At 44.5% G+C, this 23,931-nt stretch overlaps 1 protein-coding gene across 1 annotated transcript; it reads right to left on the bottom strand.

Moving 5' to 3' along the window:
- Positions 1 to 4,098: 4,098 nt before the first annotated feature.
- Atp5f1a (ATP synthase F1 subunit alpha) lies at positions 4,099 to 23,197 on the bottom strand. The gene is made up of 12 exons (XM_045144462.1): positions 23,050 to 23,197; positions 19,514 to 19,592; positions 16,874 to 17,043; positions 14,181 to 14,354; positions 13,917 to 14,083; positions 13,119 to 13,267; positions 10,489 to 10,640; positions 10,179 to 10,403; positions 5,954 to 6,061; positions 5,688 to 5,832; positions 5,202 to 5,352; positions 4,099 to 4,316 (listed from the first exon to the last, which is right to left on the bottom strand). Exons 1-12 carry the CDS (start codon positions 23,107 to 23,109, stop codon positions 4,235 to 4,237), a joined length of 1,662 nt encoding a protein of 553 aa, XP_045000397.1. The 5' UTR covers positions 23,110 to 23,197; the 3' UTR covers positions 4,099 to 4,234.
- Between the last annotated feature and the right edge of the window lie 734 nt (positions 23,198 to 23,931).

Genomic DNA, 23,931 nt, shown 5'->3' with positions numbered 1-23,931 from the left:
CACAGCAGCTGAAAGGCCCTTGCGTGCCCATTCTCTCTTCCAAATAAGTAAATAAAACAAAAACAAAGTCGAATCAAATCCACTTAAGCAAAAATGAGAATAAAAAAAAAAAAAGAGGAGCTGGGTATGGGGGCACACGCCTTTAATTCCAGTAATCAGGAGGCAGAGGTAGGAGGATCGCTATGAGTTCGAGGCCACCCTGAGACTACCTAGTGAATTCCAGGCCAGCCTGGGTCAGAATGAGACTCTACCTCTAAAAACCAAACAAACAAAACAAGAATGGAAGTAGCAGGCATGAGGCCTCGGATTCAATCCCCAGCACCAAAACAGAGTTGGAAGGAAGGAAAACGAGAAAAATAAAGAGGAAGGAAGGAAAAGAGAAAAAGGGAGAGCAGGAGGGAGGAAGGAAAGAAAGGTGGAAAGAAGGAGATAAGAGATAGATGAGAGAGAGAGAATAAACCAGGTATGGTGGCTCACCTTTAATCCCAGCAGTGGGGAGGCTGAGGTTAGGAGGATCACAGTGAATTCAAGGCCAGCCTGGGCTATCAAGTAATTGCCAGGCCAGCCTGGACTAGAGTATACTCTCTTCCCCCTCAGCACCAAATCTAACCACACACTCATATCAGTTCAGTCTTTTTAACCTTGTCCTTCTTCAAGCATTGTCTTTCTTTTGTTTAATATTTTATTTTTATTTATTTGAAAGAGAGACAGAAAATGGGTGCCCCAGAACCTCCAGCCACTACAAACCAACTCCAGATGCATCTGGCTAACCTGAGTCCTGGGGAACCGAACCTGGGTCCTTTGACTTTGCAAGCAAACACCTGAACCCATAAGCCATCTGTCCAGTCCTGTTTTTTTGGTTTCTGGGTCTCACTTCAGCCCAGGCTGACCTGGAACTCACTCTGTAGTCCAAGATGGCCTCGGACTCATAGCAATCCTCCCACCTCGGCCTCTGGGGTCAAATGCATGTACCTGGCCTTTGGCCTTCTCAAGGCTGACCTGACACTGCCTTTCATGGCCCCACCTAGTCAGTCAGCCCCAGGCCTTGACCTTTTCATTCCGAAATTCCTACACCATTCTACATTCACTAGAACTCTGCAAACTGTGTTTTCTTGAGGATGGGTCTTGCTCTAGCCCAGGGTAACCTGGAATTCACTATGTAGTCTCAGAGGGCTGGCCTTGAACTCATAGCAATCCTCCTACCTCTGTCTTCAGAGTGCTGGGATTAAAGGCATGTGTCATCATACCTGGCAATAATTTTGCCTTCTCATTGGCAAACTGTTACAGCATGCTCCAACATCTCAGTCCAACATCCTCTACAAACTGTCTTAGAAATGTTCAATTTGTATAATACCTTGCTTTAAAAAAAATGTCTTTCTAAAGCCAGGCGTGGTAGTGCACGCCTTTAATCCCAGCACTCAGGAGGCAGAGATGGGAGGATCACCAGGAGTTAGAGGACACCCTGAGATTACATGGTGAATTCCAGGTCAGCCTAAGTGAGAGTGAGACACTACCTTGAAAAACTAAAAAAAAAAAAAAAGTATTTCTAGGGGCTGGAGAGATGGTTTAGCACTTAAGGCACTTGCCTTCGAAGCTTAAGAACCCAAGTTCAATTCCCCAGTCCCCACGTAAACCAGATGCAGAAGGTGGCACATGCACCTGGAGTTCGTTTCCAGTGGCTAGAGGCCCTGTTGTGCCCATTCTGTCTCTCCTTCTCTCTGACTTAAGACAGCAAGATGTTTGTAAATGGTCTTACAATAAACTTACAATGAGGAAAAAAAAAATTATTGGTGGGTGTGGTAGTGCACACCTTTAATCCCAGCACTCAGGATCACTAAATTCGAGGACAGCCTAAGACTACATAGGGAATTCCAGAAAAGCTTGGGCCCGAGTGAGACTTTACCTTGAAAAACCACCACCCCCCCCCCGTCAAAAAATGTACTGAGCTGGGGTTCATTTGCAGCATGTAGAGGCCTTGACAAGCCCATTCTATCTGCCTTTCTCTGCCAAATAGGTAAAATAAATTTGAAAAATATATATATAATGTACTATCAGGCTATGCAGAAGACCCTCATCTCTCAGAAAGCTGAGGCACAGAAACCTTGCAAAAAATTAAGATTAAAAAAAAAAAAATCCACAGCCAGCCATGGTGGTGCACGCCTTAAATCCCAGCACTTGGGAGACAGAGGTAGGAGGATCACTGAGAGTTCGAGGCCACCCTGAGACTATAGAATGAATTCCAGGTCAGCCTGAGCTATAGTGAGACCCTACCTCAAAAAATAAAAAATAAAAAAATAAAAGAACATCCATGTCAGACTGGACTACAGTGAAATCTTACCAAAAAAAAAAAAAAAAAAAAAAAAGGCAGGTGTGGCGGCCCAAACCTTTCATACCAGCACTTTTGGGAGACAGGGTGGAGGCGAGTTTGACTATAGTAAATTCCAGGTCAGCTTGGGCTAAAGCAAGACCCTATCTTGAACCAAAGGGGGAAAAGAGGAAATGAATGGGCTAGAGATAGCTGTGGTTAAGTGCTTCCCACCAAAGTGTGAGGGCTTGAGACCGCCAGAACTCAAATCCACAGCTTCACAGGTTCAATTCCCTTGGACCTGTACAGCAAGTCACAAAAATGGTACATTCATCTGGCATTTAATTGCAGCTGCATGAAAGTTTGGTATACAACCATACGTAAAAAATAACATAGGAGCTAGGAAGATTACTCAGTGGTTGTTTGCTTGCAAAGGTTGCTGGCCTGGGTTCAATTCCCCAGCATACACAAGGTGCAAAGTGGTACATGCATCCTGGTTTTTGCAGTGGTAAGACCCCCTTCACCTGCTCACACCCATTTTTTTTTTTTTTTTAAATAATGCAGGACTGGGGATGTAGCTCACTTGGTAGAGTGCTTGCCTAGAATGCACAAAGTCCTGGGTTTGGTCATCAGCATTACATAAACCAGCAGCTGGAAGCAAAATGCTAAGAAGTTCAAGGTCATCCTCAACTACAAAGAAGTGTGAACAAAACCTGGCTACATGAAAGCACAAACATGAACAAGTCCAATGGCAGCAGTGGTGGTGCACACCTATCAGCCCAGCATTCGGGAGAGGCAGAGGTAGTAGGATCACCTTGAGTTCAAGGCCACCTGGGACAACAGAGTGAATTCCAGGTCAGCCTGGTCTAGAGTGAGACCTTTCCTTGAAAAACCAAAAACACCAAAATAAATAGATAAAATTTAAATAAAAGTCCAACCTGATAGCACAAGCCTGTATTTCTAACTACTTGAAAAGTTGAGGCAGGAATATTAGATTGCAAACCCAAGAATAGCCTAAACAACATAAATTTGTCTAAAATATTTTTAAAGGATGTTGGGAGCAGGGGGGATTGGTGAGACAGTTCAGCAGGTAAGAGCACTGAAGACCAAATGAGGACCAAAGTTACTTCTCTAGCACCTATGTTTAAAAAAAAAAAAAAAAAAAAAAAAGCCAGCGGAGAAATGGTTTAGTGGTTAAGGTGCTTGCCTACAAAGCCAAAGGACCCAGGTTTGATTTCCCAGGACTCACATAAGCCAGATGCACAAGGGGTACATGCATCTGGAGTGTTTGCAAGGCTAGAGGCCCTGGCTAGCCCATTCTCTCTCCTCCTCACCTATTTCTGTCTCGCAAAAAAAAAAAAAAAAAAAAAGCCAGCCATGGCCATACTGTAACCCCACTGCTGAGGGGCAAAGAGACATTCTAGAACTCCTGGTCAGCCATGCTAAGGACATGTTTAGTGAGAGACCTAGGGGAAATAAAGTGGAAGAGACTATCTAGGGGGGATGAAAAGACACGCATACACACACGCACACCCACAAAAGAAAAAAGAAAAAAAAAGGGAGGCTGGGATGTATCTCAATATTTGCCTAACATGCCCAAAGAACTAGATTCAAGCAAGCCAAGCATGGTGGTGCTTACCTTTAATTCCTTTGAGGCCACCCTGAGTCTACACAGTATTCCAGGTCAGCCTGGGCTAGAATAAGACCCTACTTCAAAAAACCAAAGAAACCTAGGTTCAGCTCCCAGTGCTTTATTAAAAAAAAAAAAAAAAAAAATCACTGAAAAACCAGCACACAATATGGAACTTTTATTTTTTATGTGACTTCTGTCTGTACAGCAGCAATACGAGTAATCCTTTACAAATGGAACCGATTTGATGAGAAGAAATGACAAAACCAAAGCGGTTATCTGGTGTCCGTTAACAGGGTTTATGCTTCAAAGCCAGCCAAGAAGTTTGTTACAATCTCTTTCAGCTTTGCATCTGACTGTTCTGAGATCTTCCCATCAGCCCTGTTTGGAAACAAAAACAGACCATCAGTTCTGACCACAACAAACCAATAGTTCCAGAAAATAACTACTAGAACTGTATCTCAGGGTTGGAGAGATGGTTCAGTGGTTAAAGTACTTGAGCTTGTAAACCTTAATGACCGGGGTTCGGTTCTCTAGCACCCACTTAAGCCAGATGCACAAAGTCGTACATGCATCTGCAGTTCTGTTTGGAGTGACTGGAAACCCTGGAGCATCCATTCTCTCTGTGTGTATATTTCTGCTTGCAAATATTTCTTAAAAAGTAACTTGTCAGATGTGGTGGCACATGCATTTAATCCCAGCACTGGGGGAAGGGGGGCAGAGGTAGGAGGATCTCTGTGAGTTCGAGGCCACTCTGAGACTAGTGAATTCCAGGTCAGCCTGAGCTAGAGTGAAACCCTACCTCAAAATAAATAAATAAAAACTAAAAGTATCACAGCCATGGCACACACTAATAGCAGCACTCAGAAGGCACAGGTAGGAGGATTCTCATGAGTTTGAGGCCACCCTGAGACTACATAGTGAATTCCAGGTCAGCATGAGCTAGAGTGAGACCCTACAAGGCTGAGGTAGGAGGCTTGCCTTAATTCAAGGCCATCCTGAACAGTGAGTTCCAGGGTTCCAGGTTAGCCAGGCTAGAGTGAGAATGGGGGGGGGGTGTAGAGCTAATTTTATCTCACTGCTCATGATGGTTCACAATAGTGATCCTACACTCAGGAGATAAGGCAAGAGGACTGGGCAAGTTCAAGGACAGTACATGAGTACCAGACCAGCCAGGGAAACCTAACAAAATCCTATGTCAACCCCCCCCACCAAAGACTTCCTATCTTAAAATGGAACCATTCACACACAAATGCCCTTTTATACCTGATATTTTCCAACAGAGATTTGTGCTGGCTGATGACATGAGATAAGAAAGCACTCTCAAACTTTGTTATCTTGCTGGGCTCCAGTTTGTCAAGAAAGCCCCTCACACCCGCATAGATAACAGCCACCTGTTCTTCAATAGCCATGGGAGCTATAAAGGAAGGAAATCAAGTGAGCAGCTCAAACCTCATAGTTCTTCAATATTCAGTGGGTCCCTATGCTAACTCCACTCTTCCCCCCCCTTCTCCAGTAAACAGAAGCAGTCTCCAACACAGCCCATAAGCACAGCTTACAACCTAGAACTGTTTGTGGCACGATTTGCTCAAGTCTTTTAGGCAAGATTAAAAACATGTTAACATTCTCTTAAATCTGTTCAATTCCATACTCATAATACAGCTAAAGAAGTAGGGAAATTTAAGTCTTAACTCCTGAAAGTGTAAACAACCTCCTGCAGTAGGACTTGAGCAGAGGAAAACAACAACTTACAGTACTGTCCTTGCTTCAACAGCTCAGTCAGACGCACACCCCGACTCAGGAGCTGCTGAGTGGCAGCATCAAGATCAGAGCCAAACTGGGCAAAAGCAGCAACTTCACGATACTGAGCCAACTCCAGCTTCATGGTTCCTGCCACCTGAAACAACCATGTTACTGGTACTTAAGACTGATGTCACAGAGCAGCACACAAATAAGTTTCCATACTTTAGATTTTAATCAGGACACATTCCCCTCTCCGTCAAGTGATATAATATTACCTGCTTCATAGCCCTGGTTTGGGCAGCAGATCCAACACGGGACACAGACAAGCCAACATTAATGGCAGGGCGGATACCTTTATAGAACAATTCTGTTTCCAAGAAGATCTACGAAGTAAGAATACATGCTAGTAAGCTTAAACTTCTTTCACATTTGTCAATGTGCCAAAAAACTAAAACCCAAACTTTGGGTTAGAATGCTAAGAGACTTCTCACATTAAATTTTCCAAACCAGCAGGGTATGGTAGCACATGCCTTTCCTAGTAAAGTACCCACATAAGCCAGATGCACAATGTGGTGCATATATCTGGAGTTTGTTTGCAGTTGTTAGAGGCCCTTGAGTGCCCTTTTCTTCTCTTTCTCTCTCAAATAATAAATTTATATAAACTTATATAAGTATATATATATATATATATTTTTTTTTTTTTTAAACTGAGAGGCTGGAGAGATGGCTCAGCAGTTAAAAGGTACTTGCCTACAAAACCTGACAGCCTAGGTTCAATTCCCTAGTATCCACAAAAAGCCAAACACACTAAGTGGTGCATGCATCTGGAGTTTGCAGAGACTGGGAGTGCTCGCAACCCATTTTCTCACTCCTTTTGCAAATAAATAAAAATATAATTTTTTTTAAAAAAAAAAGACAAGCCAGGCATAGTGGCGCACGCCTTCGCCTTTAGTCCCAGCACTTGGGAGGCAGAGGTAGGAGGGCCATTGTTAGTTTGAGGTCACCCTGAGACTATGTAATGAATTCTAGGTCAGCCTGAGCTAGATTGAAGCCCTACCTTTGCAAAACAAGACCTGTTTCAAAGAGGTAGAAGCTAGGTATAGTAGCTCATGCCTAGGATCTCCATGAATGAGACCAGACTAGGGACTACAGAGTGAGTTCCAAGTCAAGCACCTGCATACTGTTCCCCCCCATTTGTTTTGTTTTTACAGATAAGGTCTTGGTCTAGCCTAGGCTAACCTCGAATTCACTAGGTAGTCTCAGGGTGGCCTCAAACTTACAGTTATCCTCCCACAATAGTGTGCTGGGATTAAAGGCATACGCCATCAAGCCCGGCCTACATACTTTTTTTAATAAAATAAAAAATTTTCACCTGGGTGTGGTGGTACACACCTTTAATCCCAGCACTTGAGAGAGGCAGAGGTAGGAGGATCACCGTGAGTTCGAGGCCACTCTGAGACTACTACATAGTGATTTCCAGGTCAGCCTTAGACTAAGACACTACTTAAAAAGTCTCAAGGTTGCCTCAAACTCACTGCAATCCTACCTCTGCCTCCCAAGTGTTGGGATTAAAGGCATGCTGCCACCATGCCTGGCATAATTCTGGTCTTATATATGCATGTATGTGTTTATCTAGACATACCTTTATAGGAAGGATGAAAGTGTGGCAAAATCTTTTAAGTTACAAATCTAGATGTTAGAGTTTTCAAATTAAAACACTATGGACAAATGGGGGTAAAATGCCTACAAAGCAGATCACAATTTTGAGGCCAGCCTAAGCAATACAGTGAAACAATGTCTTAAAAAAAAAAAAAAAAAAAAAAAAACAAAGAAATGCAGATTAAAACTACATTGAGATTCCATCTCACTCCTGTCAGATTGGCCACCATCATGAAAACAAATGATCATAAATGTTGGCGGGGATGCGGAAAAAGAGGAACCCTTCTACACTGCTGGTGGGAATGCAATCTGGTCCAGCCATTGTGGAAAACAGGGTGGAGGTTCCTAAAACAGCTAAAGATTGATCTACCGTATGACCTAGGCATATATCCAAAGGACTCATCTCATTTCCTTAGAAGTACATGCTCAACCATGTTTATTGCTGCTCAATTTATAATAGCTGGGAAATGGAACCAGCCTAGATGTCCCTCAACAGGTGAGTGGATAATGAAGATGTGGCACATTTATACACTGGAGTTCTACTCAGCGGTAAAGAAACATGAAGTTATGAAATTTGCAGAAAAATGGATGGACCTGGAAAGGATTATACTAAGTGAGATAACCCAGGCCCAGAAAGCCAAGCGCCACATGTTCTCTCTCATATGTGGATCCTAGCTACAGATGATTGGGCTGCTGTGTGAGAAGGAAAATACTTAGTAGCAGAGGCCAGTAAGTTAAAAAGGAGACATAAAGGGAAGAGAAAGGAAGGGAGAGGGTACTTAATAGGTTGACATTGTATATATGTAAGTAGAATGATTGAGATGGGGAGGTAATATGATGGAGAACAGAATCTCAAAGGAGTAAGTGTCGGGCGGGGGGGAGGGACTTACCATGGGATTTTTTTAATAATCATGGAAAATATTAATAAAAATTTTTAAAAAAAACACAAAAACCTAGGTCTGGTGGCAGCATGCCTTTACTCCCAGCACTTGGATGGCAGACATAGGTGAATCACTGTGAGTTCGAGGCCCCCCTGAGACTACAGAGCGAATTCCAGTTTAGCCTAGGCTACAGTAAGACCCTACTTGATAACCTAAAAAAGACAAACACCCTGGCAAGAGACCAGTAAGCTAGAAAAAGGCTGTAAGGGAGGGACAACAGGGGAGGACTTAAGGGTATGGTATTGTGTATATGTAAGTAGAACAAATTACAGGGAGTGGAATGGCCTAAGCAAGGCCGGGAAAGAAACTGTGAAAAAGAAGGATGGGGGGGGGGGGAGACCAATCAACATTCAAGATATTCTGAAAAACATATGAAAGCCTACTTTTTTGGATAATGGCACACCTGGAAGCCATAGATTGTTACTAGAAAACTTTAGGTGTCAGGAATGAGATGCCTTCCAGTCAGTTGTTGGCCAGGGAAGTCACTGTGCCTCCAAAACACTACAGGCTCTTAGTTTCCCACAGTTAAGACCGTATTGCTGAAGATTCCACATCCCTGGACTGCAAGGTCACTGAGAAATCAAGCTGGGGCTAAACTGAAAACCTCCTCCCTGTAGACCAGCTGCTGACTGAAAGCTGGAAAAAGCTGCACTGCATGCAGCCCTGTGGGAGACAGAAATCATTAGCAGTGAAAGAAGCCTCAAGTTTGGCCACCCAGGCCAAATGAGCCAATGAGTGCAATAGTGGCATGTCTGTTCTAGGGTAAACCAACTGCTCTCTAACTGGACTAGAGGCTCCCTCTATGGGAGGGAATACATGCCCTGGTACAGAAAACCTAATTAAAAGCCCATGGCAGGGGAGTTCATGAGCCTTTGGGGTATAATGCCTGCTCTTGTCTGGCTAAATGCATATATTATGCTCACCAAACTGCCCTGTAAACACTTCACTTAATATTCATACCCATATATTAACACTACTCTCACTTTTGGTTAGAGAAGCTTTTCTTTGAGATGGCACTGGCCACTGGATGACCCAAAAGACACCATAGTGCTGAGAAGTGACAGGACTGCTCAGCACTAAGACATCTCTATCACACCGTCCACGGCTCAGGGTCCATTGCAGAAGTGGTGGAAAGAATGTGAAAGCAAAAGGGTACCACTCCTTATAATGCAACTGTCCACAGAGAAATTGGCCTTGATATCCATGACCTCGCAGTGCCTAGCAATACCTTCACAAGATTCTCATAACAAGAGACGGTGACATCAAAATTAAGAGACACTAACGGAGAGAGGGAAGGGATATGATGAAGGGTGGAGTTGTGAAGTGGAAGGAATTATGGTTTATTGTCTGTAAGTATATGTTGTCAATAAAAAAAAGAAAAAAAGAAAAAGAATGTGAACCAGACATGGTGGTGCATGTCTTTAATTCCAGCACTTGGGAGGCAGAGGTAGGAGGATCACCATGAGTTCAAGGCCACTCTGAGACTACTACATAGTGATTTCCAGGTCAGCCTTAGACTAAGACACTACTTTAAAAAAAAAAAAATTCCTAGGGCTGGAGACATGGCTTAGCAGTTAAGGCACTTGCTTACAAAGCCTAAGGATCCAGTTTCGACTGCCCAGGAAATACGAAAGCCAGATGCACAGGGTGGCCCATGTGTCTGGAGTTCATTTGCAGTGGCCCTGGTGTTCCCATTCTCTCTAAATGACCTTCTCGTTAATTAAAAAAATAAGTTTACAAGCCAGTCACAGCACCCCATGGCAAACATACAGGACTTCACTATCTTATTCTCTTTTAAGTTTTACATACATTTTAAATTTTCCATTAACAAATTAGTCCTTACTAATCTCAATGTTAGAATTATGAGAACTTTTACTTATTTTAATCATTACAATATTACCTGTCCATCAGTGATAGAAATCACATTTGTTGGAATGTAAGCAGACACATCACCAGCCTGTGTTTCTATGACTGGCAAGGCAGTCAGGGAGCCTCCACCAAAAGAATCATTCATTTTGGCTGCTCTCTCCAGCAGCCGAGAGTGTAGGTAGAACACATCACCAGGATAGGCCTCACGACCAGGGGGCCGGCGGAGCAACAGAGACATCTGACGGTAAGCCACAGCCTGCAGTACAAAAGAGGGTTGTGAAGGTTACCCATGAAACTGAAACTCCATTTGTTAACTTCTACTGTAAAAATAATTATCTGACCTGTTTGGATAAGTCATCATAGATGATCAAAGCATGTTTGCCATTATCTCGGAAATACTCTCCCATAGAGCAGCCAGAGTAAGGAGCCAAATACTGGAGTGGGGCAGCATCAGAAGCAGTAGCTGACACCACAATGGTGTATTTCATTGCATCTGCAGGAAAAGGTTTACACTCGTATTACAAATTTATATTGTTGACCTGGAGAAGATGGTTCACTGTTAAAGGCTTGCAAAGCCTTCCCACCCATGTTCACTTCTCCCATACCCATGGAAAACAACTACCATACCAACATAAAGCCTAATGCACAAAGTGGTACATGTATTTGGAGTTTGTTTGCAAGTGGAAAAAGGCCCTGCTACACCCATTCATACTCCCTTTCTGCTTACAAATACATATTACAAATAAATATATAAAAATAGCTGGGTATGGTGACGCACACCTTTAATCCCAGCACCCAGGAGGCAGAGATAGAGGATGGACCGCCTTGAGCTAGAGCAAGACCCTACCTCAGGAGGGGTGCAAATAGAGATGGAGAGATTGCCTAGCAGTTAAGGCACTTGCCAGCAAAGACAAAGGACCTCAGAGTTTGACTCCCCAGGACCCACGTAAACCAGATGCACAAGCTGGCGCACACATCTGGAGTTTGTTTGCAGCGGCTAGAGGCCCTGGTGTGCCCATTCTCTCTCTCATAAATAAAAATAAAAAATAAGCCAAGTGTGGTGATGCACACTTTTGATCCCATCACTTAGGAGGCAAACGTAAGAGGATGAAGCCAGCCTGGAACTACAGAGTTCCAGGTCAGCCTGGGCTAGAGTGAGACTGATCCTTGAAAAAACAACAACAAAAAAAAAGTATAAATTGTTGATTTCAAGTAGAGGTTACATACTGTGGTGGTTTGATTCAGGTGTCTCCATAAACTTAGGTATTCTGAATGCTAAATCCCCAGTTGATGGCAATTTGGTAATTAAAGCCCTCCACGAGGCAGTGTATTGTTGGGGGCAGGCTTATTGGTATTACAGCCAGCTTCCTCTTGCTAGTGTTTGGCACACTGTCATGTTGCTGTTGTCCACCTGATATTGGCCAAGAGATGATGTCCATCCACTGCTCATGCAATAGTTTTCCCCTGCCATCATGGAGCATCCCTTTAAGTCTATAAGATAAAATAACCCCTCCCCCCCACACACACACACAAGCTACTCTTGGCTGGGTGTTTTCTGCTAGCAATGCAAACCTGACTGCAACAGTAAAATTGGTACCAGTGAAGTGGGACTGTTGCTACTAGAAACCTGACTATGTGGCTTTAGCCTTTTGGAGCTGATTTTCAAGAGGAATGTGGAAGGATTTGAAATCTTGCCCTAACACATGTCTTGCAGTGCCCTAAGTACAGCTTGATAGACTATTCTGGTCAGAACTGAGAGATCTGAATGCAATAACAACGATGGACTGCAAGATTTGCTTATGAAGGTGAGAAAGAGCTTGGCCTGACCTGGGCTAGAAGCAGTTTGTGCGAGAGGTTTGCTGTTATGCCCGTGTCCTGAGAACTGATGCAGAGTTGCACTGTGTAGAAATGGACTGCTGTGAGCAGAAAGATATGGCACAGAAAGAATGGTATTGTGGAGTATAAGAAATGCAGGAAAGAGGAGTCGTTGAATTTTCAATGCAGTTTTGTATTTTGGAAGTGGCCATGGGCAGCGTGAAGCAGGTTTGTTGAATTACCTGCATGGAGGCCAATGGAGCTGCAAGGCTGAGCCGTGGGGTGCATTAAGACCAGATATAAATGCCAGGAGACCTGCCAGCACCAGAAAGTTTTCCAGGACTGTGAGAAGCCTTCCAGGAGGTGCGGAATTGGAACTCCAGGAACTTGTCACTGGTTAGATTTATCAGACTTGAAGGTACAAAGTTTGATGTTTGCCCTGTTTAAATCTTGTATTGAGTATATTTCTGTTCATGCCACCATTTTCCCCTGACATAATAAAGCACCTCGTCGAGCCTGCACAGCTCCTCCACAAGCTGTTCTTGGTCAGGTGTTTTCTGCCAACAATGAAACCCTGACTGCAACACATAACTAGAGGTAGACCCTAACTCCAACAAACAAGAAGATTCTATCTCAAAACTAACCAAATAGTACCCCATTTTAAAGTAACTGACAAAACACTTAAAACTGATTGGTTTTATAGCATTTTAATTTCTTGTTTTGATTTTCCAAGGTAGGTTTTACTCTAGTCCAGGCTGACTTGGAATTCACTATGTAGTCTCATGGCAGCCTTGAACTCATGGCAATCCTCCTGCCTCTGCGGGGATTAAAGGTGTGTGCCACCATGCCCAGCTAGCATTTTAATTTTTTTTTTTTTTTTGCTATTTTATATTAGAACATTCAGTTTATCAGGGTAATAGCACAACAAGGGTCAAGGGGGTTGCAGAGATGTCTTAGTAGTTAAGGTGCTTGCCTGCAAAGCCTAATGACCAGGGTTCGATTCCTCAATACCCACATAAAGCCAGATGCACAAAGCAGCACATGCATCTGGAGTTTGTGTGCAGCAGCTGGGGGCTCTGGCATGCCCATTCTTTTCTCCTCTCTCTCTGCTTGCAAATAATGAAATGATTTTAACAGAACTCAAGTTCTTTAATACCTGTATCTGTTAGTCTCTTCACCAGCTGAGCCACCGTGGAGCGCTTCTGGCCAATGGCAACATAGATGCAATACAGCTTTTTCTTCTCATCAGCGCCATCATTGAATCGCTTCTGGTTGATGATTGTGTCAATAGCAATGGATGTTTTGCTTTAAAAAAAGGAAGCAGAAGTATCCTTATACTTCTGGGCCAGAGAGATGGCTTGGCAATCAAATCACTTGCCTACAAAGCCAAAGGGCTCAGGTTCAATAACCCAGGACACACGTAAACCAGATGCCAGGTGGTGCCTGTGTCTGCAGCTCATTTGCAGAGGCTAGAAGCCGTGACGTGACCATTCTCTATCTGCCTCTTTCTCCCAAATAAATAAATAAAAATTTTAAAAAGGCAGAGTAGGGCTGGAGAGATGGCTTAGCGATTAAGTGCTTGCCTGTGGCGCCTAAGGACCCCAGTTCAAGGCTCATGTAACTGGCTCAGGAACCCATGTTAGCCAGATGCACAAGGGGGCGCACGTGTCTGGAGTTCATTTGCAGTGGCTGGAGGCCCTGGGGCGCCAATCTCTCTTTCTCTCTGCCTCTTTCTGTCTGTTGCTCTTAAATAAATAAATAAAAATAAAACAAAAAAATTTAAAAAAATGGTAGAGTAACAAATATCACTATATTTCAAACATTCCCAAGTAAAACCCCACCACTACTGTAAGTCTTCCCACCCCTTCTATTGTCCCTGCTAGAGCCAAAGCGTTTACTGTTCCAAAATTACAATCTAAGTCTTTGCTCAGAAAAATTTGAGTAGAACTTTTACCCAGTCTGTCTGTCACCGATAATCAGCTCACGCTGACCACGACCAATTGGCACCAAGCTATCCACAGCCTTAATGCCAGTCTGCATTGGTTCTCGCACAGAGATCCTAGGAATGATTCCAGGAGCTTTCAGACCCACTCGTCTACGGACCTTGGAACCAACTGGACCCTGTAAAAAATAATACATGATTAGAAATTAAAAGGTATCTTCAAATAATTAGTTTTAATGTTTGCTACAACCTACATCGAATAAGCATGAAACCCACCTTTCCATCAATGGGATTACCAAGGGCATCTACAACACGGCCCAACAGCTCCTCACCAACTGGAACGTCCACAATGGCTCCTGTTCTCTTCACAATATCTCCTTCCTTAATTAGTTTATCATTCCCAAACACGACAACACCAACATTGTCTGGTTCCAAGTTCAGAGACATACCCTGCAACAGAGACACAGGTGAGCAGAGGCATGTGGCCTCTCCTCCCCATACAGTGACTAAATGGTACGTATCAGCAGGAACGGTAGCATTCTCCTTGTCATCTGTTCCCCCCACCCCAACCAACCTTTGTTTTAAGACAGTCTGGTTTGCTTAAACCAGGCTGCAGTCCACAAGTATAGATCTTTCTGACTCAATCTCCCAAGTAGTGGCATAACAAGGGCATGCCATCACGCTCACCGTATTGGATTCTTAAAAGCTTTCACCTTAGCTATGCATGGCGTATGCCTTTAATCCCAGCATTTGGGAGGAAGAGCTAAGAGGACCGCCTTCAGTTCAGGATTAGCCTGTGACTATATAGTGAATTCCAGGCCAGCTTGGGTTAGATAGAGTGAGACTTGACCTCAAAAAAAACCAATCAAACAAACAAACAAAGCTCTCACCTTTCAAAGATGTATACTCCAGCCCACTAACTCATTAATAGGCAGGGGGCTGGTTAAGGTACTTTCCTGCAAACCTTAACCACCCGGGTTTGATTCTCCAGTATCCACGTAAAGCCAGATGCATAAAGTGGTGCATGTTTCTGGCATGTGCTTTTGGTGGCTAGAGGCCCTGACATACCTGTTCTCTCTCCCTGCTTGCAAACAAACAAATAAATAAATGGCCTGCTCAATTTATTTTTCCTACTCAGTTTTTTTTTTCCAAGGTAGTGTTTTATTCTAGCCCAGGCTCACCTGAAACGCACTCTGTCTTCCCAGTCTGACCTCAAACTCAGTGATCCTCTTACCTCGGCCGCTCAAGTGCTGGGATTAGTGTGCACCACCATGCCTAGCTAATAGGCCCCACTCTTACTGGGACTATGGAAGTCACTGATTTGAACTTTCAGCCAGAAATGAATTTATTTAGCTCAAGTAACCAAATGTTTTTGCCTAAGATGATCTTGACAGCTACAAAGGAACAGATTTGAATAAAATCTGGGTGGTTTATTAAGCTCTGCAGCTACAACTTGTTTCTAATTCAGTCCATAGAGAAAAACAACACAAAAATCTGGCTAGACAAAACTTCAGGTTTATTTCTATTTATTTATTTATTTATTGGTTTTTCAAGGTAGGGTCTCTTGCTCAGGCTGACCTAGAATTCACTATGTAGGCTCAAGGTAGCCTCAATATCACAGTGATCCTCCTATCTCAGCCTCCCAAGTGCTGGAATTAAAGGCATGTGACATCATACCAGGCTTCAGGTTTATTTTTCTTTAAACAATTTTTATTTATTCACCTGAGACAGAGAGAACAAGGCAGCACATGAAGATAGGTGAGCCAAGGCCTCCTGCAACTATAAAGAGACTCCAGATGCACATACCACTTTGTGCATCTGGTTTTATGTGGGCACTAGGGAACTGAACCCAGGCCGTCAGGTGTTACAAGCAAGCACCTTTAACCACTGAGCCCTCTCTCTAGCCATCTAGTTTATTTTCTTTACAACTATAATAAGGGGCTGGGGACGATGGTATGCACATCCTCAGTGTCTCTGCTTGCAAATTAATTTACAAAAAAAATTTTTTTTTTTGGTTTTTCGAGGTAGGGTCTCACTCTGGCTCAGGCTGACCTGGAATTCACTATGGAGTCTCAGGGTGGCCTCGAACTCTCGGAGATCCTCCTACCTCTGCCTCCCGAGTGCTGGGATTAAAGGCGTGCGCCACCACGCCCGGTCAAAAAAATTTTTTTAAAACCAATTGCTTGCTGGCAAAGCCTGCTGGTCTGAGTTCAATACCCCAGTACTTAAATAAAGCCAGAAACACACAGTGTATATGGAGTATGCTGCACCAAGAGGCCCTGGCATGCACATTCTCTCCCAAATAAATAAATAAATGTTTTATTTTATTTCTTATTTGACACAAAGAGAAAGAGAACGGGCGCACCAGGTGAAAACTAACTCCAAATGCTTGTGCATATGGTTTACGAGGGTACTGGGGAATAGAACCTGGGTCCTTAAGCTTTGCAGGCAAGCACCTTAACTGCTAAGCCACCTCTCCAGGCCAATAGCCAAGTATATGTTTTCCTTTTCTTTTTCTGAGGTCAAGTCTCACTCTGACATGGTATTCACTATATAGTCTCAGGGTACCCTCAAACTCACAGCACTCCTCCTACCTCAGCCTCCCAAATGTTGGGATTAAAGGAATGTTCCACCACGCCTCTAATCCCAGCACTCAGAAGGCCAAAGTAGGCGTATCACTATGAGTTTGAGGCCAACCTGATACTACATAGTTAATTCCACAAGACCCTAACTAGAAAAAACAAACAAAAAACCTTACAATAAGAAAGAGGGGGGAAGGGAGGGCATTACCATAGGATATTGTTTACAATCATGGAAGTTAATAAAAAAATAATTTAAAAAAATAAACAGGAAAATGAAAAAAACTAGGTAAGCAGCTGTGTTTTTAAATTTTTGACACATTTTCTGAATTACTAAATAAACAAATGAGGACACAAACCCTTTGAAAGAAATTCTCACTTTAAAATTACCTTTAAGCCTGAAGAAAACTCAACCATTTCTTCTGCTTGAACATTCCTCAGTCCATGTACTCTGGCAATCCCATCACCAATACTTAAGACACGCCCAGTCTCTTCAAGGTCAACAGAGGTATCAGCTCCAAGAATCCTCTCTTCAAGAATGGAGGACATCTCAGCAGTGCCTGGTAGAGGGCAATTCAATTAAGTCATCTGGTAAAAGACCTTTTCCAAGCCATTTTTCAGACAGCGGAGAAGATGGCTCAGTGGATAAAGTACTCAGCAGAGCGAGGATCCAGAGAGAAATCCTGCCTTCAATGAGGTGGACAGGCAAGGACAAGCCTCCAAGTGGTTCTCTGACCTCCACACACATGCTATGGAACATGTTCTCCCACACTCATTCACATGAGCATGCTTGTGGCCATGACATCATCACCCCCAGGCAGTGTCCCACTATAGCCCAGGCTGACACAGAATTCACTGTCGTCCCAGGCTAGCCCCAAACTCAGAGATTCTCCTACCTCTGTCTCCAGAGTGCTGGGATTAAAGGGTGTGCCACCACACCTGGCTCACAATTTAAAAAAGAAAAAAATTCTCCAACAACATAAAAACTAGTTATGTGATCATAATCAAATTCTATTTTAAAACCTAGCACTATGAACTGCTTTAGAACACTCAAGTGATTGAGAGATAATAAATTCTTCACCAGTCAAATGTAAATTAGAAAAGGAACTAATAAATCTGGCCATTATCCTCCCTTAATGCTCTACTTTTTCTTCTCATTAATTTCTTTTTTTCTTTGAGATGGGGTCTTGTAGCATTGAGGTGGCTCCCCAAGATCATATAGTGGTTAGCACTCTACATTGTTGAGATAGGGTCTTACTCTAGTCCAGGCTGACCGGGGATTCACTATTGGCTATGCAGTCCCAAGTTGGCCTCAGGGCAATCACACTTCTGCCTACCAAGTGCTGGGATTAAAGGCATGCGCCACCACACCTGGCTTAAAACTTTTCTTCAAAGGCACTAAAGTACTAGTCTTCATCTTAGCACGCATACATTCACACACATATAGATACGTACATAGCTCAACAGCTGAATGTCTAGTCTAGGTCCAATACTCAGCATTACAGGCAAAAAGGCACAAAAAGAGCTAGAAAGATTAAAAAAAAAAAACCAGCATCTTCCCATCTATGTGCAGCTATCTACTTCCCAATGGATCTGAAGTGACTGCTGCCTTCCACATAGAAAACAGCAGCTACAGGGTGTACTTTTGTTTTCCTCTAAAGGGGATTAAAAGCTGTCACTAAAAAGGACATAACTGGGGGCTGAGGAAGACAGCTCAGCAATTAAAGGTGCTTGTCTGCAAAGCCTGACAGCCTGGGTTTGATTCCCCAGTATCCATATAAAGCCTGATGCATGTGCAGTTCATAGACAAGAGGAGGGGGGGGGGAGGCCCAAAGTGAGGTCAAGGGAAGGGATTGAGAAAAGGAAAGGTGGAGGGAGGGCTAATCAAAATGTAATACGATGCAAATAAATCGTATGGAATCCTCTGGTTTCAGACAATGGGACACTCGCACTCGGGAGCCACAGATTGTTGCTAGAAAATTTTCAGTGCCAGGGACAGAATATCTCCAGTGAGTTGTTGGCCAGGGAGGTCCCTGATGCCCCCAAAATATTATAGGCCATTGCCAAGGCCCTTGGTTGCCCACCAGGAATCGATGGTAAGACCCTATTGCTGAAGACTCCACATACTTGGGCTGCAAGACCATTGAGAAATCCTGCTGGAACTGAGCTCATAACTTCCTCCATGTAGACCAGCTGACAGAAAGCTGGAAGAAGCCATTCTACATGTAGTTCAATGGGAGAAAGAGATACCACCAGTGAAGATACTCAACAGTGGACACTGCAAGCCTTATAATTGGCCAGCCAGGCCAAATGAGCCAACGGGTGCAATAGTGGCACGTCTGTCATGGTGGAAACCAAATGCCCTCCAATTGGACTGGAGGCCCGCTCCATGGGGAGGAGTACATCCCTGATACTGAAAACTTAAAACGGGTAGTCATGAGCCCTAGGGGTGTGACATCTGCTGATGTCTAGAAAAATGTATACACTATGCTTATCAAACTGCCCAGTAAACACTTCTCTTAATATTTATATCCTTATATTAACACTACTCTCACTTTGGGTGAGAATCTTCTCTTTTCAGATGGCAATGACCTTGGGACGAATCAGAAGGTATCATAGTGATGGAAAGAAGTGACTGGAGTACTGAGTAACACATCTCGATCATACCTTCCAAGGCTCAGGGTCTAATGCAGAAGAGGTGGCAGAAAGAATGTAAGAGCCATAGGAAGGGTAGGACTCCTTACAACGTGCTCTTTCCAGACATAAAATGGCCTGAATATCCATGACCTCATAGTGCCTGTCACTACCTACACAAGACCATCATAAGAGGAGGAAAAGATCATGACATCAAATTAAAAGACTGATTGAGATGGGGAGGGGATATGATGGAGAATGGAATTTCAAAGGGGAAGTGGGGAGGGGGTTATTACCATGGGATACTTTTTATAATCATGGAAATTGTTAATAAAAATTGAGAAAAAAAAGTGGAAAAAACAAAACTTCACAATGTAGTCACAACTAATGACTCACCAGTCTTCTGAAGGCGAGTGTTGGAGGCATGGAGGTTACGTGCAGCAATGAAGGATGACCCCAAAGCATTCTTGGAGACCTGGTAAGAGAACATCCTTAAGAATGTGATTTTTTTTTTTTTTTTTTGAGGTAGGGTTTCATTCCAGCCCAGGCCGACCTGGGTAGCCTTGAACTCATAGCAGTTCTCCTACCTTTGCCTCCCCAGTGATGGGATTAAAGGCTTGCGCCATCACGCCAGGCAAGAGTGTGATTCTTTAAGATTCAAGGGGGCTGGAGAGATGGTTCAGTGGTTAAAAGGTTCTTGCCTGCAAGTCAGGCATGGTGGTGCACACCTTTAATTCCAGCATTTGGGAGGCAGAGGCAGGAGAATCACTTTGAATTCAAGGCTACCCTGAGATTACATAGTGAATTCCAGTTCAGCCTGAGCTAGAGTGAGAACCTACCTTAAAAAGCCAAATAAATAAATAGATAAAAATAACCCCAGCACTTAGAAGGCAGAAGTAGGAGGATCACCATGAGTTCAAGGTCACCCTGAGACTACCCAGGGAATTCCAGGATAGCCTCAGCTAGAGAGACCCTACCTTGAAAAACTGACAGCCCAGGTTCAATACCCATGACAGCCAGATACCTTAAGTTTGTAGTAGTGGCAGACACCCTGGCCTGCCCATTTCCCCACCTCAAATATTAGAAAAAAAAAAAAAAAACTTTAGAGTGATGGAGAGATGGCTCAGCAGTTAAGGCACTTGCCTGCAAAGCCTAAGGACCCAGGTTCAATTCCCCAGTACCCACCCACATAAAGCCAGATGCAAAAGGTGGAACATACATCTGGAGGTTTTCTGCAGCAGCTAGAGGTGCCAGCATGCCCTTTCTTACTCCTTTCCCTCTCCTTGCAAATAAAAATACTTAAAAACAAAACTTAAAAACCTTCATGCCTGTAATTCCAGCACTCAGGAAGCAGAGGTAGGAGGATCATCCATAGTTGAAACCAGCCTGGTCTACAAAGCAAACTCCAAACCAGGCAGGGGTATACATTAGGCCCCTGTCTCAAAATAAAAACAAAACAAGCAAAATAGCCTTTCTAGTACTGAAAAGTTTAAACACAGACATAAACTCATCAAATTTTAAATTATACTTGAAGTATTTTGCTTTATTTTCCTTGAACAGGGTCTCATGTATCTGATGGCCTTGGAACTCCTAATCCTCTGCTTTTGCTGGGATTACAAGACACCCTATGCTACGTGGGAAAGCGCCTTTTTAAAATTGTGTTTGTTGGTTTTTTCCCCCTTGAGGTAGGGTCTCACTCTAGCTCAGACTGACCTGGAATTCACTCTGTAGTCTCAGGGTGGCCTCAAACTCACAGCAACCCTCCTACCTCTGCCTCCCAAATGCTGGGATTAAAGGTGTGCACCACCATGCCCAGCTCTAAATTGAGAATTTTAATACATGAATATCCTGTAATTAATTGTATTTCCCAATTACCTTTTCCCACCCCAACCCTTATTCCATTGAACCCCCCTTTGCTTCCTAAGTAGTTATGTTTTGATGTCATTCTTTGTGCTGTCCACTATGTCAAAATCTTGATGGGCTCAAAATTGTGCAGACCTTGTATAATGAAATCTACAATGTACCAGTCCACTCATGGCCAGATGAAGGAAAGCAGCTTCTGATGTATAGTTGCTGGTACACAATAAGCATTCTTTTCCTTTTATTTTCTGTGGTTTTTCGGGGTAGGGTCTCACTGTAGCTCAGGCTGACCTGGAATTCACTATGTAGTCTCAGGGTGGCCTCGAACTCACCTCTGCCTCCCCAGTGCTGGGACTAAAGGCTTGCTCCACCACGCCTGGCTACAATAAGCATTCTTATAGAGTGCTTTTATTTTTTTAATATCTTGTTTTTATGTATTAATCTGACAGAGGGAAAGAGGAAGCGAGGGTGGGGGAGAGTCAGAACACGAGCACGCCAGGGCCTCCATCCACTGCTGACAAACTCCAGATACATGTGCCACCTTGGGCATCTGGCTAACGTGGGTGTTGGGGCATCAAATCTGAGTCCTTTGGCTTTGTAGGCAAATGCTAAGCCATCCCTACAGCGCCTAAAGTGCACTTTTAAAAGGAACTCATAATCTTTCCCTTAAAGGCACCCAGGTACTGTTATGTTTTACTTTAGACTTCAACTCATTTGTGAAAATCCCAGTAAGATAAGCACCTTCCAAATGCTACAAATCTAAATATCTCCTTTTAACAAAAATGTGCCTTTAATCCCAGCTCTTGGGAGGCACAGGTAGGAGGATCGCCTTGAGTTTGAGGCCACCCTGAGACTACATAGTGTATTCCAGTTCAGTCTGAGCTAGAGTGAGACCCTACCACAAAAAAAAAAAAAAAAAAAAAAAAACACAAGTTACACCAAAGCTGGGTTAGCAAATTGTGACAGCTAGTCAGAAACAAGGAGGTATGTATAGCACATGGGCTTTTTTTTTTTCACTGCCTGGAACAAATCCAGAATATCTTTTCCTCAATGCCTAAACACTGATTGGTCACCTTCAATCATGAAGCTATGCTTTACAGGTACCAAACGAAAAATAATTCAAAAACGTTTCCTGCTAACGGAAAAATCAAAATGCTACCAGCGTTGTATCACAGAGAAACAAAACAGTCAGTGCTTTTAGGTCACCTTTCAAATTCAGACAGTTTTTATGACAAATAAGAAAATGTAAATATATGCATGGGCCTGAAAGGTCATTTTTTTATAAGGTTAGACTCTTCACTCCAAGGGAGATAATTACCGGGGATGGGGGGAGCACTTCTGAGGGCATACCCCAATTTCACGTTCTACTTTACTTGGCTTTATCACTATGCAACGATTCCTCTTAACACCTGGTGGACAAATCAAGGACGAGCTTTTTCTTAGGATATCAAAACGAACTAAAGCTGAGGTCTTCTGCAAGCTCCGGGACCATTTTACGAGCCGGTATCGTTGCAGAAAAGTCCCGACCGTTTGGGTATTCGGGACCGAGGACTACCCAGCCAAAACGTTCACGAAAGCTCCTGCAAGGTCCTTCCTTGGCTCTGTCTGGGCTGACCTCGGAGCTGAGCCGGAGAGGCCGGGCCCTCTTGACCTTCACGCAATGTCACCGTCCCCGACGCTGACAGCGCTCCTCCGACCTTGACGGCGCAGGGACCCACGCCTCCGAGCGGGCCTCGCGCGAGCCAGCGGGGCACCGGCCTTGACCTTCGCCGCGAGCAGCACGCGCCGGGGCCGCCGTGCGCCGCGGGCGGGGATCCTGCAGGCAGGCGCGCCTGGGACAAGGCCGAGGCCCCCGAGGCACCCGGCGCCCCTCGGCGACCCCCCACCCCCGCCCGCCTGCCTGCCTGCCCTGCCCTGCCTGCCAAGCCCAGCCTCGGCCGCCCCGCCGCCCGCCCGCCAGCCAGCCAGGGGCGCAAGATGGCGGCGCGGCCCCGGCGCCCGGCTCGGCCGCCCCCGCCGCGTCCCCCTCGGCGGCGTCCCCTCCGCGGGCATCCCCCGGCCTCCGCACTCACCAGCCCTGCCCGCCGAGGGAGGGCGCGGGCCACGGCCGCGGCAACGCGCACGGACAGCATCTTCGCAGCTCGCTCTCCGGGGCTCCCTCCGCAGCCGCAGCCTCTGACAGACTGGCACAAAATGGCCGGGCGACGACGAAGGTCAAGGCAGCCGCGCCCGCTGACCCGGAAGTACCTCCCCCCGCGGTCACCTCCGGATGCGAAGCTTTTTTTTTTTTCTTTTTCTTTTTTTGGTTTTTGGAGGTAGGGTTTCACTCTAGCCCAGGCTGAGCTGGAATCCACTATGGAGTCTCAGGGTGGCCTTGAACTCACCTCTGCCTCCCGAGTGCTGGGATATTAAAGCCGTGCGTCACCACGCCCAGCTTCCTTTTTTTTTTTTTTAATCTAATATGTTAGATATTTTTTCCCTTTTTTTTTTTTTTTTTTTTTTTTGTTTTTGGAGATAGGGTCTCACTCTAGTCCAGTCTGGAATTTACTATGGAGTCTCAGGGTGGCCTTGATCCTCCTACCTCTGCCTCCTAAGTGCTGGAATTAAAGGCGTGCACCACCACGCCCGGCTATTTTTTCCCTTTTTAAGTATATGTATATATTTTTTAATGTAAACCAAAAGAGTGAATAATTCAATTGTTGCCGGCTTCCGCAACAGCATTCATGATACATGGATTTTGGTCTTTTTGGGTCGACCTTGTGCTTGCCCCCGGACGACCACGTGAGGAGCTGAACCCCAGATGGATGGGGGCGTCACCTCATCTGGGGCGAGGCTGCCTTGACTGTGATCACGACTAACAGTGGTCAGTGGGGTTCCGTCGTGGACCCACCTAAAACCAGACAGTCCTGCGCCGGCTGGGAGTGGGGTGAACATCTGCAGTGTGTCCCTCCCAG

Source organism: Jaculus jaculus, chromosome 2 (genome assembly GCF_020740685.1).
Source record: "Jaculus jaculus isolate mJacJac1 chromosome 2, mJacJac1.mat.Y.cur, whole genome shotgun sequence".
NCBI lineage: Eukaryota > Metazoa > Chordata > Mammalia > Rodentia > Dipodidae > Jaculus > Jaculus jaculus.
The sequence above is the reverse complement of the archived record's forward strand: the minus strand, read 5'-3'. Positions and strand labels throughout refer to the sequence as shown.

What these genes read in the sequence shown, in the direction of transcription:
- Atp5f1a (XM_045144462.1), bottom strand. Translation starts at nt 23,109, where the DNA reads ATGCTGTCCGTGCGCGTTGCCGCGGCCGTGGCCCGCGCCCTCCCTCGG. An exon ending in AAACCAGGGCTATGAAGCAG is followed by an intron (nt 5,833 to 5,953) that starts GTAATATTATAT and finishes TGGTTGTTTCAG; the next exon opens with GTGGCAGGAACCATGAAGCT. An exon ending in GTTGAAGCAAGGACAGTACT is followed by an intron (nt 5,353 to 5,687) that starts GTAAGTTGTTGT and finishes CTTCCTTTATAG; the next exon opens with CTCCCATGGCTATTGAAGAA.